This window comes from Branchiostoma floridae, chromosome 10, assembly GCF_000003815.2.
Source record: "Branchiostoma floridae strain S238N-H82 chromosome 10, Bfl_VNyyK, whole genome shotgun sequence".
NCBI lineage: Eukaryota > Metazoa > Chordata > Leptocardii > Amphioxiformes > Branchiostomatidae > Branchiostoma > Branchiostoma floridae.
In genome coordinates, this window is record NC_049988.1 from 9074545 (window position 1) to 9091195 (window position 16651).

Below are 16651 nucleotides of genomic sequence, written 5' to 3' on the forward strand. Positions count from 1 at the left end.
GTGCCCTGAACATCATCCAGGGGAAGGTGACTCCTGAGGAGGCTAACAACATGAGGTACTTCTTTTATAATATGCACAGGGGTCTAGCCAGCGTCCGTTTTTCCGTCAATTGACGGAAATTTGCTGCGTCTGACGGAAAAATTTTAAAACCAATCCGTCAACCTTGACAGACAAAAATCCTTGGTGGAAGCTACAGGCGGCTTGGGGACGCCGTCCACGGCCGTAAAAGCCACACACTGTTTGTTTTGCTATTGTTATGATTGTTGACAATGTGTGTCGGCGCCCTTACGCATACGATAATCTCATTAAAACCCGTTTTTCAAGGTCTCAGTTCAGTCCTTCTAATTAATTTTCGTGGTTTTCGCGACGATTGTAATTGGCTGACGGAAAAAAAATTTGAGCTGGCTAAAGCCCTGAATATGCATATCTTTGATTTATGTATTTTTAGTTAGAGATGCAATCAGGGCTGTCTCCAGCTTTAATTGTTTCCCATCCCATTGTTTGGGAGCTCATCATGATAGCTTGCTATGTTAAATTTGTTATTTTAAGCCCAGGAAAATATATTTTCATCAATGTTGTGTCATGAAGTTTGGATTTTTGGGAGAAACTGAGTGAAGTTTTTTTTCCGTCCCATGAAACAAACAAAATTCCATCCTGGGACGGAAGGATGGGTCTGGATACAGCCTTAGATACAACATTTGACAATATGTGTTAGATGTCAAACTCTTTTTCACTCCAACTGAAAGGGTAAGATATTACTGTAAATGCAGAAACTTTCACGGTGGTTTAATGTTGGCGGTTTTCGCGGTGCCCGCTTCACCGCAAACTTAAAACCACCGCGAATATTTTTCCATGGCAGTAAGAGACTACAGTGCAAGGTGCTACCGCAAACTTAAAACCATGCAAACTTAAAGGCATTTACAGTAGATAGCTATAGATCTTTGATTAATGTGATCATGTGTTGTTTTACAGTCACCTCCATACGGCAGCAGGGGAACAAAGGTGGGATTTCTTTTATTGTTACTATCAGAGCTTTTTGTTATTAGGCCAGAGCAAATAGATTATGTGGGTAACATCTCCTTCACATGACAAAATATTCCAAAAATGAGATGTTTTAATGTATCCTTGAGTGTACTTTAAGAAGTAAAAAATGTATTGGTAGTTGAAAAATTGAAGATACTACTGTAGTATCCTTGGGTGTAGTTGTAGTGACACAAGTGTCACTTTCTGCACATGAATATAGGAATAAAAAAAGTTAACTGTGACAGTGTGAATGTGATACAATGTAATGTGCTTAGATTCTTCATAGGTTCATGGCCTCTATTCTGAAAATTCAATATCTTGTTTTATTTCCATCTTGATTTTTGTATTTGCATTCTCGTATTAGATTTGAAGTCAAAGGATATGTTGTTCATAAAATTGCTGTGGACTCTATTGAGCCTAGAAATTTTGTGCTGAAATTTCTCTTTGTGCTTTACAACACCTTATGCCCAAAGGACTGCTAAATCACGAGTCTTTCCCTGACGTGTACATGTAGCTGCCCTATTCCACCCAGCACCTACTCGGAGTCAGGCGGCGTCCTGACCCCACCAGACAACCCCATTGGTCAGTTGCAGGAACTGGTGGTGGAGCGCGGATGGAGGCTGCCCGAGTACATCGTCATCTCCGAGCAGGGCCCTCCCCACTGTAAGGAGTTCACCATTCAGGTCAAGGTCGAGAAGTTCAAGGACACAGGTCAGTCATGGAACAGAACTGATGAAAACGTCATAAGAGTGAATTGGGTATTTAGTGGAAAATTAGTGTCTGGCATTGTTATTCTTAAGCCCTCCAACTGAAACCTATTATGTATAAACCTATTATATCATAAGTGTGTGGGCATTCGAAAATGATGGCAAGGCCAGGAGACAAGCAGACTGTAATTATTTGATCCACAAATTCTGTCACTCAAAATAAATAGAATGTATTTGTTGGAAATATGGACAACTCCACTTGTTCAGTTTAAAGAAAAAGAAGGCTGCAAAGCTGAACTTCTGTCTCTCAAAACATATATTACATCTTCATTTGAAATATAAACGACTTATGATTAGATTACTCAGTTTGTTCTCAAACATCTGCCTGTGTTTGATAGGGACTGGTTTATCCAAGGAGGCTGCAAAGCAAAACTTCTGTCGCTCAAAAGAGATAATGCATCTTTGTTTGAAATAGGAACAACTTAGATTCCTCAACGTAAGTGTTTTTGTTTGATAGGGACTGGTTCATCCAAGAAGGCAGCGAAGCGTTCGGCGGCGGGTGTGCTCCTGACCCGACTGCGGGAGATCCCGCCAGACCAGCAGGACATGGTGCGAGATGCAGACATCGACGAGGACTCGGTACCCTTTGTACGTAATCCTGATCCTAACGTTCCTCCTGGAGTCTCAGAAGAAGTCTCAGATTCAGAAGAAGTCCCAGATAGAGTCTCAGATTCAGAAGAAGTCCCAGATAGAGTCTCAGATTCAGAAGAAGTCCCAAATAGAGATAATGATACATAATCAATGGCTCAAGTCCTGAATGTGTTTGAATTATCCAATGAAATCAGTCAATCCTTTCCTCCAATCTAAATCATTGTGCATATCTTTCTGCATTATGTCAAGTCTTTGATTTGAGTTATAATTCTACCTTTGGCCAATATTCAGTTTGGAATCCATTATTACAAAAAACCTGCAGAGAATTTACTGTAGACGTCAAAGACACAATTGAACTCAGAGAATGAATAATATTCTGAGTATGGCACTTGAAATGTTTCATTCAAATTTTCAATTAATTGTAAAATGCAAAGCCAGAGGCATTTTTCAATAGTCTGTAAAATTTTTAACTTAACATCTATTAGAAAGAATAGTCTATTTTTTGTACAGGTTACCAATATGTTGTTAAAGTTGTACAATTTTGTGACAGTGAAACTAAGAAATTGGTGTCAAGAGACTTGTAAAGTAGATGCTGATATTTTGACAGTGTTTTCCAGTGGGAATCTAAAAATAAGGTATGAAATAAAAGTACAATTCATACTTATTCGTTTCATTGTTTGATTGAACAGGAGTTGGTGAAAAGATGTACGAGTCACTTTTTCTCCCTTGCTGCCTTTACAAGAGAAAGGGGTTGAAAGCTTGCTTATTTTCTTAATCTGCTTCATCTGCGGTTTCAAACTGTTCTCAAGAAATGCTTTAGGCCAGCCTCAAAGATTCTACATGGCTGCATGGCTACGACCAGTGGAAGACGTCTTCAGTGAGCCAAAACTGGATCAAGATCAATATCACTTTGAATGCTGTGCAAAACACTCTAATCATTCTTGGTGTCTTGTTTGACATATACTCACTGGCAAAACACTGTCTGCAATTCAGTCTGTACTTTACATAGCCTCCAGCAGACATTCAGGGCGTAGGTAGGGATGCATGTACCCGTCCCCACCTCCCTGTGAAGGCCTGTTGGAGGCTAACTTTATGAGCCTCTGCTGTGGTGTGCAGAAGCGCTTCAAAGCGAATCCCCCCGAGGACATGGTGGAGTCTGACGATGAGTGGTGCGGAGAGCAGGTATACCCTGGGCCGCAGACATTCCTAGTGGGGGGTGGGGAAGGAATCGTTTATAACCACACAGGCAGCTAACAACCAAACAGTTATTCTAACACACCATGTGTTTGTCACAATGACAATGTTTTGTCACTTTGAGGACACAAAACTTTTGATATCATTTTAGCTCTTTCCCAAAACTTGGAAAACAGCTGAGCATCCTTTTGACATTCTATTACGACTAAGTTTAAAGAGATACCTTTTTTTTTATTCTGATGAAGCTGTTTCAAATGCCCTGTGCTTAGTTTTAACTGTCAAGAGTTGGTATCTTAAATAGCTATGCCAAAGAAGGAAATAAACTAGTCAATTTCAATGTAGCAAACGTTATGGTTCTCAGTTTAGCCTGTGTGGTTCTAGACCTGTCCTGTCCACCTCAGATCAGGAGTGACTGAAACCCAGGGTAGCCTACATGCAGTGTAGAACTGACACCCAGGAACCAAACCTGACTAACATAGATGCCTTACTAGCCTGGCAGAACATGCTAGGGTACCATTTTGGTCTGGAGTATTTGTCATTTTTTTAAATCTCATTTTTCTCTCAGATAATGGTCAGATGGTATCGAGTCCAGATTATACTATTATAGATCTGCAAACAATCAAGGCTGCTTCTCTAGATGTAAAAAAAGTTTTTGGCGCACTACCAATTTGAAATGAAAATTACAACAGGAGAGAAGACATTTTTTTTCAATTGTTCTGAAGTGTTCATTTCTATAATGTGTTTCTTAAATCCATTTCCACCTATTCAGAAGTAAATTCACTGTTCCAATCATCTTTTATGGAAGACATTCCAGTATCCACAAAGCAGCATACTGATCTAGTGTAGCCCTGTGTGGTCTTCTGCTAACTTTCTCTAACAAATTTAGGAAAAAGTAGAGAAAATCTAGCACTTATACATTTGTATCTACATTCAATGAAGCAATATTACATAACTCAATCTTTATTAGAGGAGAAATGACAGAGAAATGAAAAGATTAGGTTCTTACAAAAACTATCCATCTTTGTTAGCTCATTGCCATAGACAAGTTTTTTTGTACATGTATCATTGAAACTGAATGGAAATGTTTTCATTTTAGCATAGCGACATACAAATGAATTCTATACAATCATACAAATTTAAACTCTTGTTCTGATTGGTTCCTCAGGTTGTCCGAGACTCCAAGACCGGCGTGAAGCCCATGCACGCGGCCCGTATCGGGATCACTTGGGCAACCCTGCGGAACTCTGCGGGAGAGAAGATCACGCGGCTGAAGTCCACCTCTCTGAGCACGCCCAACTCCAACTACTGCCAGCTGCTACAGGAGCTTGCTGAGGAACAGAACTTTGAAGTGGAATATCTGGACATTGGTACGTCCTGTATGTGTGTAGCCTGGATACCATACCCCAACCTCAAATATCTTTCGTGTTGGGGTCTGGTAGGATGGCTGTAGAAAGGTTCTCAAAGGTCCTTGATCAGAGGGAGGAGAACCTAGGATTGATGACCACTCACACCACAGGTAGCCAGCTACAACACACCACAGTTGGTCAGCAGGCTATCACAGTAGCGAATCAGGTACTTAGTGGTCACTGTTATGGATTCAAAAAATACAGTTGGGGGTCTTTAACCAATCATGGTAGGGTGTAATTACCTCCTGCTGATCCTGCTGCTGTTCTATTGGTGGAGTTTTTTGCCCACTAGAAGGGGCAAAATTGAGAAGAGTTCCTATGTCATCCTGCCAGACCCATGCACGATATATACTTGAGATCGGGCTGGGGTTTGGTAACCAGGCTAGTATGTGTGTGATGTCAGTAGAATGTTAGAGAGGTTTTTACATGCTATTTTGCACTGAAATTGCAGTATGCATCGTTTATGTTTACAGTAGGTCTTACAAGTGGAAAGCACCAGTTGGATATACCTTTTTCTGTGGAGTAGAATTAATCATCTTCAGTGCACTGGATTTAGATTCCACAAAAAATCATCAATGATCATGAATCAGCCCCGATAAGAAAACAGCAACCGTACACTAGTTTGCTAGTCAGTATGCCTATTGTTGATGAGTATGATGCCACCTCATACATAGTACATCTTGTATTTATCATAATGATTTTACATAGTACACATAATCTGATGTTCTTTTCATGATATTGCTGCACATGATTATCCAAAATTTATCTTTTTATCCTTAAAAATTCTAGCCTGGAATCTAGCTTTTATTAGTTTTAGCTGTTGCCTGAATGGCAGCACATACAACTTGGGAAGCAGCTAAAGTTAATATGGTTGGATTTCAGGCTATCAATTTTTCCTGTAAAAGAAAAGAGAACTGTCAGTTCATGTCCCCCAACTGACGGCATCTATGTAACCATACAGCGGGTATGTTTGCTGCAGAGGAGTTAAGCGCATCCAGTCTGCACCAGTGCCTGGTCCAGCTGACCACCCAGCCGGTCACCGTGTGCCACGGTCAGGGACACACCCGGGACGAGGCCCACGCGCACGCCGCTCACAACGCTCTTCAGTATCTCAAGCTCATGGTCCGCCGTGCTTGAAGTCCGGAGGTCAAGGGTCGATGGTGTGGGTCAAGTCGCAGGCGTAAGAGAACTTTCGTCACTTTCTTAGCTGGACTTTTATTCTTGCAAGAATCAATGGAGTGTGTTATTAGAAATTATGTGGTTGTGTTGGAAAACATCATGAAAGAAAGCAAAAAATGTAAGTCAACAGAAAAGTTGCCCAGAAAATAGGAACAGTTGATTCAGGCCTAACTTAATTCAAGTCAAAAATCCAAAGGATGTGTGTGAATAGGTGAAAATGTTGTAAAATAAAGAAAATCGTGTGTGAAAAGTGCAATGTAAGGATCACTTCATTCATGGCAGTCCTGGGACAAGCAACTGTTTAACATCACTGCTACATTTTAAAGTTAAATGTATGGCATAAAGGATCTTACTCTTAGTCATTAATAGATTTAGCTTTTCACTGACAAGTGGGAACCTTGAGGATTGAGAAACCTGCAGAGATAGTTTGTGTTAGCAGAACAGACATGATGTTGTGATCAATGTAAACCATTTGTACTGTGTAATCTATATTTGCTGACTTGCAGCTCCATAGATGTACATAGCTGCAGAAACAGTCTCTCTGTTAATGCTCAAAAACAGGGAGGGAGGCCACATAAAAACCTGTTGCCATTTGCCCATCTTCTGGCCAGAAAGGTTGGACATGTTTAACATTTGCTGGGCCTCTTGATTTAAAAAAAAAAGAATTAAAAGAAAAATGATAGTGGCCAGCTTTATAAGAAAGAGGAAAATGTGCACTGTTCACATCACAGAGGGAAGATACATGTATTTTATTCTCCAAGCAGAGGTTGGGTTGGGGTTTTAGTGCGGGATTTTTACTGCTCACTTCCCCCTACCTATGCATCAAACCGCACCAGGTTGGGGCTTTTCTTTCAAAATACATGTATGGTGTTAGTATCCTGCCCAGCGTAGTATCAAAAATCGTTTTATTTCCCAGGATTACATGCAAGTACATTCTATACACACGTTGATCTGCCATTGTCAGACTGGTAACTTTTGCAGCCGCGTTGGTTGAAATTCCAAACTCCCGACACAGACTTCGCACTTTCATGTAGTTACAGATCGGCTGTAATGTGTCAGAGTGATTACACTTGATCTGTTCTGTTTTGAGGCAGTGGTAAGGAGAGCAAGCGGTTAAAATCCCGGCTACTATAATCCCCACAACCCAACTTCTGCTTGGAGAATAATAAGATACTGATAAATAGTTTGGAACAGTTTTGGGTAACAGGTATTAATGTAACACACTGTTAAAGAAAAAAATCATATCTTCTGATAATTTAAAAATAAAAAGGATTTGCCAGGCCAACTGGTAGAAACAACTGGTACCCAGCATGCACTGCCAGGTCACATGACTCCAAAGTTGTCAGTGATATGTGCACTATGTGCATCATTTTTATGATTGAAACTACTTTCTGATATAATGACAAAGGTTTCACCCATTGAAGGGTACTACCGATGTCAGAAGAATAATCCTGTGACTTTTACTCGTAGACTAGAATCAGAATTTTCTGACAATTGTGCAACAAGACCAAAGCAACAGCTATGGATGTGGTCCAAAACAATTTTTTTTCTTTCTTTCTTCTCTTACCAGGGAAGTTCTCAGGATGCCTTTTGGCAAATATTGTATATTCTTCATCCACATATTTCTTAAGAGTTTCTACTTTAAAAACGTTTGGGAACACAAAACACATCTATGAGATTTAAAATTTGGAAAACATTGAACTACACCATTGAATGTGGTGATGATTCAGTGCTTGGTACAGTTGAAAACGTATGTAAAAGCAGTAGAGCTTTCTTAAGTTGAGCCATTTTTAACAGTGGCTCTTTTCACTCCACTCATAACTTTCTCCCTCTCAAGGGAAAAGACTTCCACGGCTGTTGTCATGGTAACAAAAGATAAGATGATCATTCTGTGCAAAATTTGATATTAGAATCATGCAGGAAGCCATGTTGTTGTGAATGTAAAATCTTCTACTGAAAAGAACTCACAAATATTGTGCATTTGTCTGTGCCATACCGTACTAAAACCAATTAATGCACTCATCTGAAAATCACTAACAAGTTTTTAAATACTCTAGTCATGTTAGGAATCATGTCAATCGCTGCCAACTTGAAGACTTGTTGAACGAATTGTAATTGATGTAGTTAAAAAGAATACAGACATTGCTTTTAAGAGTCTCATGCTAACTTGAGCAATTATGCAATGAGAAAATTGTTGATGTACACATGCAAGAGTTATATTAAGTGCTCTTGCATGGAATGTATTCTAGATTGTAACATTTACTGTGCTGTAAGAAGATTGTGTTGCCATTTATGTTGTAGAATATATCTGAGCTTCAGAAGCTTGTTTAATATTAGGGCTGACGTATTCAAATAGTCGTATTTATGCACATTCCTCCCACCTTGTGGACAGGAATCCCTCAAGAAAACCCTCCCCTAAACTCTCACAATGTTGAATGTCATCCATTGCAAAGTTACTGTGCTCATGCTCTGTTCTTCTGGGATTCCTTTACATGGGGTAGGTTTCTGTTGCAAGAAAATTTGAAATGTCTCAAGTGTCAAGGAGGTATTTTAAACACGTAACCTACAAAGCTGAGATCAGGTATTTTGTACATCTCTCTTTACTACCAAAATTTCAAAACAAACAGTCACAATATTGTGATGCTGAACTGTTAATGAAGTACATGAAATGATGGAATTTTATGACTAAAAGATCTTTAGAAGGTGAAATGTGGGATGGGGCTAGAAGGACAATCTATGTATCATCTGTCTCATAGAACAACAAAGTAACCTGGACCCACTTTCCAATAGCCTGGTTAACATCCTGTTTCTACTGGGGCTCCTTACACTCGCTACCCTAGGAAAAATTTTTTTAGGATAGCGAGTGTAAGAAGCCCGGTAGAAATAGGATGGTACCCAGGCTAACTTTCCAATACTTAAGTAGTAGAATATAGAACAGCTTCACAAACCAGGTTTGGGAAGTGCATGGCCCTACGAAATCTAGTATTTTCTTGCTGCCACTGTAAGAAAATGGCCAGAAAATAGCCTGAATATCAGCCAGTTTGAGGATACCTTCTAGACTTAACTCTCCTTCAGTTGGAGTGACTCAGTCTGAAAGTGAACAAACCCTATGTAGGCTGGCATCCAGGCTATTTCTGCTCTTCTATGCCTGTGTAATGGCCCCAGGTTTACTTGCATCAGATCTGTAGTAAATGCAGGGCAGTCATAATCTGAACAAAATCACACTGGCCAGATATCTACAGTAAAAGCAAGCATGCCCCTTTCCCAGGAAATCTACAGATTTTAATGAAATTGTGTGATGTTTTAGCTCAGAAGCTGACCTCAAATCAGGTATGAAGCTGTCAAACTGTACAATATGAACACTGTATGTTCATCGGTGGTGCCATAATTGCATCGGTTGTAATTCATAGAACTTCTCCATGATGGTATACTTGAGTGTAGAATTGTTCAACGTACGTATGTCGCTCATCTGTGCTGTAATGACTGGGCAGGCTTTGGACTACTTCATTGAAGTTTTGTTTGTGAGAGGTTGGAAAAAGGGACAATGAAATGCACATAATTTTTCCCTTAAAGTTTGTGTTCTTTGATGTTGACATTCATGGATGACAGACCAGGAAGAAGGGGATGAAATGGAGAAGATCTCTGTCAACAAAAAAACTTATATTTTTTTTAATCACTCCACCTTCAAGAGGGGGACTAACTTCAAACTGCAATGAAAGAAAATTGCAAGCTATTCACTCCTGACCAATATTCCTGGTCCACTCGTTGGAGATCTGTCTCTATAGAGTACACAGATTGAAACATCCAGTCTCTCCCTTTGAACTTTTTGAATGGAATAGTCCATAAACCTGTCCATAGTTTCAACTGTCGCTAGTTCTAAGCAAGATGCATCATGGGTAGTATGTCAAAGGTGAAGGCCCCTAACTTGTAAACACTTCTTGTCTGGAACATGTTTAATATATGTCCAGATGTGTTTGGTTTATGTCTCAGCGGCCTTCACTTTATATTAACCATGATGCATCTTGTTATGCATGTACAGTTAGAACCTTGAACAGGTTTATTAATGGCCTGCCTTTGTAACTAAACAGCTGTTTGCCAGTAAAAGGTCTCAGCATGTTGCATGACCTTTGCAGCTGAGAAGTCGTGACTGGCAAACTTTAGAACCCCTTCCAACATCAGGGCTATTCAAAACTAATTTTTTTTCATGAGCCCGGTGACATTTGGAGGGTTATATACAAATGTACCTACTGGTGTACAGCTGTTTTAGATGTGTCATTGCAGATGTATGTGCTGTTTTCTATGTAACGTATATGGAATCACTGTTTCACTTCTCAGACATTTGAGGGCAAATTCAGTGATGCAGCCATTCTGAACGAAAGTCCCCTTTTTACCAAAGTTCACCAATGTTGTTATTTTGTGAGAATTGTGGCAGAATGGTTGTAATAATTGTAATGGGTGACTTTTGTAAGTGACTGGTACTAGTAAACCTTTCTTGTGATCACCGTTGTGTGTTGGTATATTTTGTAGCAAGTGGTGATATATTATTTTGTATGTTAAAGAATGTAGAAAGTACTAGCACCAGGTGTGATAAAATGTGAGAGTTTAAAGACATGATATTGCCTTGTGTCATCATTTTGCTTGTAACATTATGTAGCTGGGGACAAGATGATTGGAAATCAATCCTTCAAACCAACGTCACAGTGCCCAGTGCCTTTCACGGGTACACTACCAAAAATGATTTTTTCTTATTTTGCTTACCCCATGGACAATTCTTATATGAAGAAAAATATTCTTGCTGGAAGAAAATTGAGAATAAAATTCAAGCAAAACGAGAAACCCCAAATTTTTTTTTAGACATTTGAGCAAAATCTTCTTATTTTTTCTTATAATGCAAGAAAAAAATTCTACAAATTCTTGTTTTTTTCTAACCAGAGTCAACTCTTAAGAAATACAAGAATTTTTTTTCTTCCTGGAAGATAAATTTTCTGTGAGGAAGCAAAACAAGATAAACAAGAAAAAGCATTTTAAGAAATACAAGAAAACAAATCTCAAATTTGCTTAAAAACTTGACAAGCAAAAATTTGCTTGCCCCATGGACAAGCACATTTTTCTAAGATTTCTTGGGGACAGAATAATTTTCTTCCTGGAAGAAAAATTTTCTGTGAGGAAGCAAAACAAGATAAACAAAAAAAAGCATTTTTGGTAGTGTATTGGTTTCTGCCTAGCAGACCGGTAGCCGCACATATGCAGCCAAACATTGCTGGATATCAGTCGCCTGTGCATCTGTAACAAATACTTATGGGCGGCGCCCATCTCAATATCTGTAGCCACACATTTGTGCAAGCCACTACACCAGGGGGCTAGTCTGCTGGTAGTGATGTGTTTAAATCCCATACTCTTCCTTTTTAGTGCTGAATGCTAAGCAAAATGTACAATTTTTAAAGTCTTTGGTATGACTCAGCCGAGGATCAAACTTTCCATATATCGAATGCAAGGCACTATACTCACTTGGCCATTGCACAGGAGGATATCAGCATACACTGTTTCCCCTTCCCCACTTACCGATAATGCAAAAAAAAAATTGTGCCAGCATGTTCTGTTGTTCACAGTTGTGTGCAATGACAGTGTGTGAGCAAAATCAAAATTTATGTGGTTCAAATTTGTCCAAGACCCATGCATGCTGTCTTGGTATTTATTTACTAATGGTAGGGAAATTTACATCCCACATTATGCCATTACTCTCACTGGAACATAGTTCATGAACAGTATAAACGAGTCTCAACTACAACAGCAAAGCAGGCAAATGTTCGATACAGGATACTTTTCTTTATTTCAAAGGGCTTCATATAATTTATTCTTAAGTGGTCTGGCTGCTGCAACATGAATATGTAATGCTAGTAATCTACCAAAAACAAATGCAATCTGCAAGTAGGCTGGGTAACAAAAACAGGAAGATTACAGCATTCAGATCACAACCAACAGCAAAAATTACCCGCTTTTCTTGTAAAAAAAAAAAAGTTACTAAACGTTAAAGAAGCTACTGTTTGAAGTAGAATAAAAATGTAACTAATAAATCTGAATCGATAAATTATACATTTTTCCATAGAAATGTTTTCAAAGTTAACAAATGGAATGTTTATCTTTTTTTGCCCTTTTACTAGTTTTAGGTTACAGAAGATGATTCTCAGATGTTCACACTTAATAGCAGATTGACAAAATTTTAATGTTGTTCTTAAGAGAACTAACTCAGCAGAATTTGGTAGTCACTGACACCTGAAGTACAAGTCAATTGCCTTCTGCAGATCCATGTTGGCTTGTCGTAGAAACGACTTGGCTGTATCCAAGTCTGTGCCTGTGACTTCCAGAAAGTCTGGGATCAGGAATGCCATCACTATAGTCACTGGGTCATCAGAATCACTGGTCGTGCCTGCAGTTAGAGAAAAACATAGTCATCAATTTTCTGACCTACAAAATTTCCTGACAACAGTTAAGTAGTCAACACCAGAGTTCTGACCCGTACATTTATAGCCTCCGTTGCAGACTTTGAGTCCCCCCCCCCCAATTATTATTCATACAACTTTCCCTGCAAACTCCCTTTCCCTCCATAAGGGAAACTAGCCAACATTGAAAAGCGTGAACCAGCGCCCCCCTCCCAATAAAAGCCAGCCCTGTTTGAAGTCTGCCATGGAGGCTATACATTCATGTGCTTGATGTTTGCTTCTTTTATGATTAGTTTGTTTCCACTTTAAATGAGATTCAACTGTTGAGTTTACTTGTATTATGATTTGATTGTATTATGATTTAATTGTATAATAATTTAATAAATATCTTACCCTGCGGTGCTTGCCCATAGGTTTCATCATAGACTTTCATCAAGGCGTCAATATCACTCTCCTTCCCTGCACTCTTCATAAGTTTCTCCAGCTTCCTTCGGTCCTGGACAATCTTCCGCACCCTCAGCAGCTTGGCTTCGTGCTCGTCTACCACTTCCTTGGGAGGCTCAGAGGACACAGCAAGGTCACTTGGTTGAGCACCCTGCCCCTGCTGTTCAGCTTGGGCAGCCCTGTCTCTTCTGCTTTGAGCTGAAGCTTCAAGTCGGCGTTGCCGTGCTTCTGCTTCTGCCCTCCTCTCTGCTTGCACGATCGCCCTTACCCGCCTGATTCTTTCTTCATGGGGATCTAACCCCTCCCCTGTTCCAGCAGAAGCTGCTGGTGGTACGCCAGATCCCGTGGCCATGGCAACAGGATTATCGTTGCTGTTGGAACTCCGCCTTACCTCAGGATGCTCATCTTCTGTTCTTGCTGCTGTGGGGGCTGCACCCATTTCTTCACTGTCATCTTCCATCTCTGGGTGAGACTCTGAGCTCACAGATTGAGATCTTGAAACAGTAGCACTAGCTGAAGTTGAAGGTATGCCAGTTTGGGCTTGAGCATTTCCCTGAGTTGTTCTGCTTGCTGTACCTGGGACTCTGTAGTAAATGATGTACTCAGGGATTGTTCTATAGCTGCTGTAGATCACAAACTCATTGTATTCCCTCACACACCCCTGCACAGAATCATACGATTTTGGCATCCCTTCTTCTTTGTTCTCCCTAAGTGGTTCTCTCCGTAAGTCTTTATCAGTTTGTCCATGGGGATACACTTTCACGTCCCCGAGAAGAACACGACATTTCAGGATGCACGGGTTGGAATCCTGGTCACTGTAGTTAGCACACTTGCGGGGGTCATCACTGAAATAGATGCCCCTCCCAAAGTTGCCAATTCTTGACAGCCGTTGGTCCAGTCCATCCTCACAGATTTCATTGATAGCTGATGACTGGGTGCCATGGAAAAGGTACTGTTCATTCACATTAAAGCTGTTGGACCTGCTGCAAGAAAAATAGTTTTGTGCAAAAGCTATATCACTTATTCAAAATGCTGTAACAAAACATGAACTCCCAACATATATGGCCATAGAGCCAGCTAGTTGTCCTACATGTAAATTACAGCTACTTTTACATACATTTTGATAATGCTGTGATGCTGTGATGATGACGAGACTTGGGCAATGTTGTAAGGGAAATATCTTACAATTGCTTGAACACATCAACCCTTGAATAACACTCGGTCGATTTATAATAATGAGAACAAACCTGTGTATGTCCTTCAGACGACGATTCTCATCCTGGAATCTATCCCAGAGATGGCGGTTCTGCACACGGTCAATGCTCTCCACTGTGATGTTGACTCTGCTGAACTCCTCTGCAATTAGGCGGTACTCCTCGGAGGTGGTCAGTAGTCTACAAAAAACAACCAAAATTCTCCAATTAGATACACAGCAAAGTCCAGAGGAGGAAGACTGGAAATAACTAGAGTTCGGCGACCTCATACCTCCATGAATATTTAGAGCTTTTGTTAACTTCATGCAAATGACTCAACATTAACATGATTTATGCATGGTGTTGTTCATCATTGAATAACGTACAGTACACATGTCACAAATAAAATTCCCAATTCAAATCATTAATCATTAAGTTGTTTTGCAATTTTTGCATAAATTATGCAAATCAGCTCCTCATTTGCATATTTGATATCTGCATATGTTCCACCGATTATGATTAACAAGTGTTACATTTATCGAAGTCCAGTTATTGCAAACAATAGAATTATACAATTTCCTCATTAATTATGCAAATTAAGTCCTTATTTGTATAAAATGCATATCATTATGAACATCTTTGCCTAAGCTACCTGTATACCTAAAATGCAGGCAATCCGCCGTTCCTTTCTGCAGTTATCCTCTTTGGAGTGTCTTGACAAAAACGCCCCTGCAGTTTCACAATTGAACGCTAGGGGACTGAAACTTGCCCCACTTTGTCATGACGCTAAAAGCTATCTACCACCCAAATGTCACGACCATATCACGTACGGGACAAGAGATACATTGAAAAAACTGCTATGATAGAATATTCTCATTAATTATGCAAATGTACTCCTATTTTGCATAATTGGTATTTTATCTTGTACAACATTGTCTAAGGTACCTACATACCAAAAATCATGAAAATCTGTTCTTCCCTTCTTGAGTTATCCTCGTCAGAAGTTTTTGACAAAAATGCCCCTGCTATCCCAAAATTAGACGCTAGGGAGCCCAAACTTATGTCATTTTTTCCTGAGCATAAGAGCTATCTAATACTCAAAAATCGTGACCATAGCATGTTCAGAACACCGAGATAGCAAAACCGGAAGTTGCGCTGCAGTACCAAGGTCACATACCAGAGGGCCCAAAATTGGCCTTGACCTTCGTCTTCCCAACCCCTACCCACATACCAATTATCATCGTAGTCCATCAAGAGGTTCTCAAGTTATGCTGACCACAAATATGCGGACACACAGACACACACACAGACACACAGACACACAGACACACACACACACAGACAGACACACTCAAAACTATACCTCCATTTTTTCATGGAGGTAAATATCTGTGCCTGCCCTCTTACATTTGTGCTAAAGTGAGTACAGCTTGTTTCAACAAAGTGAAAGTGTCTTAGCTAATAACGCATCCAGTTATTTTCAGCAAAAATCCACGCTAAAGGAACATACATCTATCATAAACACGTCATATCAGTGGCTATATACCTGATATGGTGATAAGGTTGGTCCCTGTCAAGTCCCAAGGTCCAGTTACAGGGGAGCTTTTCATCATAGTTTGGATCCACAGGGTAAGGCATCATGGCACCTGCAGAAGGGAAGCCCCTTGTCACTCCTGTACTACAACTTGCTGTTGCTCCAAACTGTGGCTGGGATGAAGACACATTTGTACTGTTATTAGAAGCTGCTCCCATAGCAATTCTGACTTCTTCTGCAACATCCTCTTCCATGTCTACTGACCTCCTCCGTTGACTCCCACTAGTTGAAGCAGTTGAGCTTCCCTGTGCTCCATCCATTTTCAACTCGTCTGCTATGTCATCCTCTATTTCGACAGACCTTCGTCTGTTTGGAACAAGCTGATCTACACTACTTGATGCTGTGGCTTCTTGAACTATCATATTGTCTTCTAGTCCACCATCAGTGTTGTTTGGCATTTCAAGTCTTCCAGTTGCAGAGCCAGTGTTGGCCACTTGGGGGCGCTGTTGAGACAGGGCCTGTGAAAGTATCATGTCTTCTTCTGCTTCCTCTCTTTCCCACTCAGTCTGCATTCTTCTCTCCCTTTCTGCATCACCCTCTGCCTCTGAACTTGAACCCTGGCCCCATGGGGCCCCTTGACTTCTCAGCCTGACCTCTTCTTGCAACCTCAGCTCCCTCCTGACACTGCCAAGCATGGGTGAATCTTCATTGTTGTTGATGCCATCAGCTGAGTCAGTGCCTAACAACTGGTTAGTTGTGTTTGCTCCTAATGCAGTCAGGATGGCTTGTGCTGTGTTGATGTCAACACCACCAGGCAAACTGGGCATGTCAGGACCTCTGAAGTTACCCAGCGGACTATCTGGGTCTGCCATGCTTCTCT

The 16651-nt window shown here is 40.4% G+C and overlaps 2 protein-coding genes across 4 annotated transcripts in view; one reads left to right on the forward strand and one right to left on the reverse strand.

The window, feature by feature from the left end:
* LOC118424064 (RISC-loading complex subunit tarbp2-like) overlaps window positions 1-10769 on the forward strand; it is a gene marked incomplete in the record, with an annotated part of 24783 nt that extends 14014 nt beyond the window's left edge. The window contains 6 exon segments of the mRNA XM_035832537.1: window positions 1-55; window positions 973-1002; window positions 1556-1734; window positions 2248-2378; window positions 4741-4942; window positions 5943-10769. Of these exon segments, the coding sequence (XP_035688430.1) occupies window positions 1-55; window positions 973-1002; window positions 1556-1734; window positions 2248-2378; window positions 4741-4942; window positions 5943-6118 (773 nt within the window).
* Window positions 10770-11969: 1200 nt separating this feature from the next.
* On the reverse strand, window positions 11970-16645 carry LOC118424026. 3 transcript variants are annotated; one of them, XM_035832447.1, is made up of 5 exons: window positions 15784-16645; window positions 14292-14438; window positions 12994-14027; window positions 12386-12587; window positions 11970-12327 (listed from the first exon to the last, which is right to left on the reverse strand). In XM_035832447.1, the coding sequence occupies exons 1-4, from the start codon at window positions 16641-16643 to the stop codon at window positions 12424-12426; spliced, it is 2205 nt and encodes a 734-aa protein (XP_035688340.1). In that variant the 5' UTR covers window positions 16644-16645; the 3' UTR covers window positions 11970-12327; window positions 12386-12423. The 3 variants fall into 3 exon arrangements, with proteins under 3 accessions (XP_035688340.1, XP_035688342.1, XP_035688339.1); XM_035832449.1 differs by having other exon boundaries at window positions 11970-12587; window positions 12994-14024; XM_035832446.1 differs by having other exon boundaries at window positions 11970-12587.
* Between the last annotated feature and the right edge of the window lie 6 nt (window positions 16646-16651).

Excerpts from the sequence above, each read along its gene's own strand:
- LOC118424026 (XM_035832447.1), bottom strand. The coding sequence starts at position 16,643 with ATGGCAGACCCAGATAGTCCGCTGGGTAACTTCAGAGGTCCTGACATG. Across the intron at positions 14,439-15,783 it reads CAACCTTATCACCATATCAG|ACTACTGACCACCTCCGAGG; the intron begins GTATATAGCCAC and ends TGTTTTTTGTAG. Across the intron at positions 12,588-12,993 it reads CTATGGGCAAGCACCGCAGG|GCACGACCAGTGATTCTGAT; the intron begins GTAAGATATTTA and ends CTCTAACTGCAG.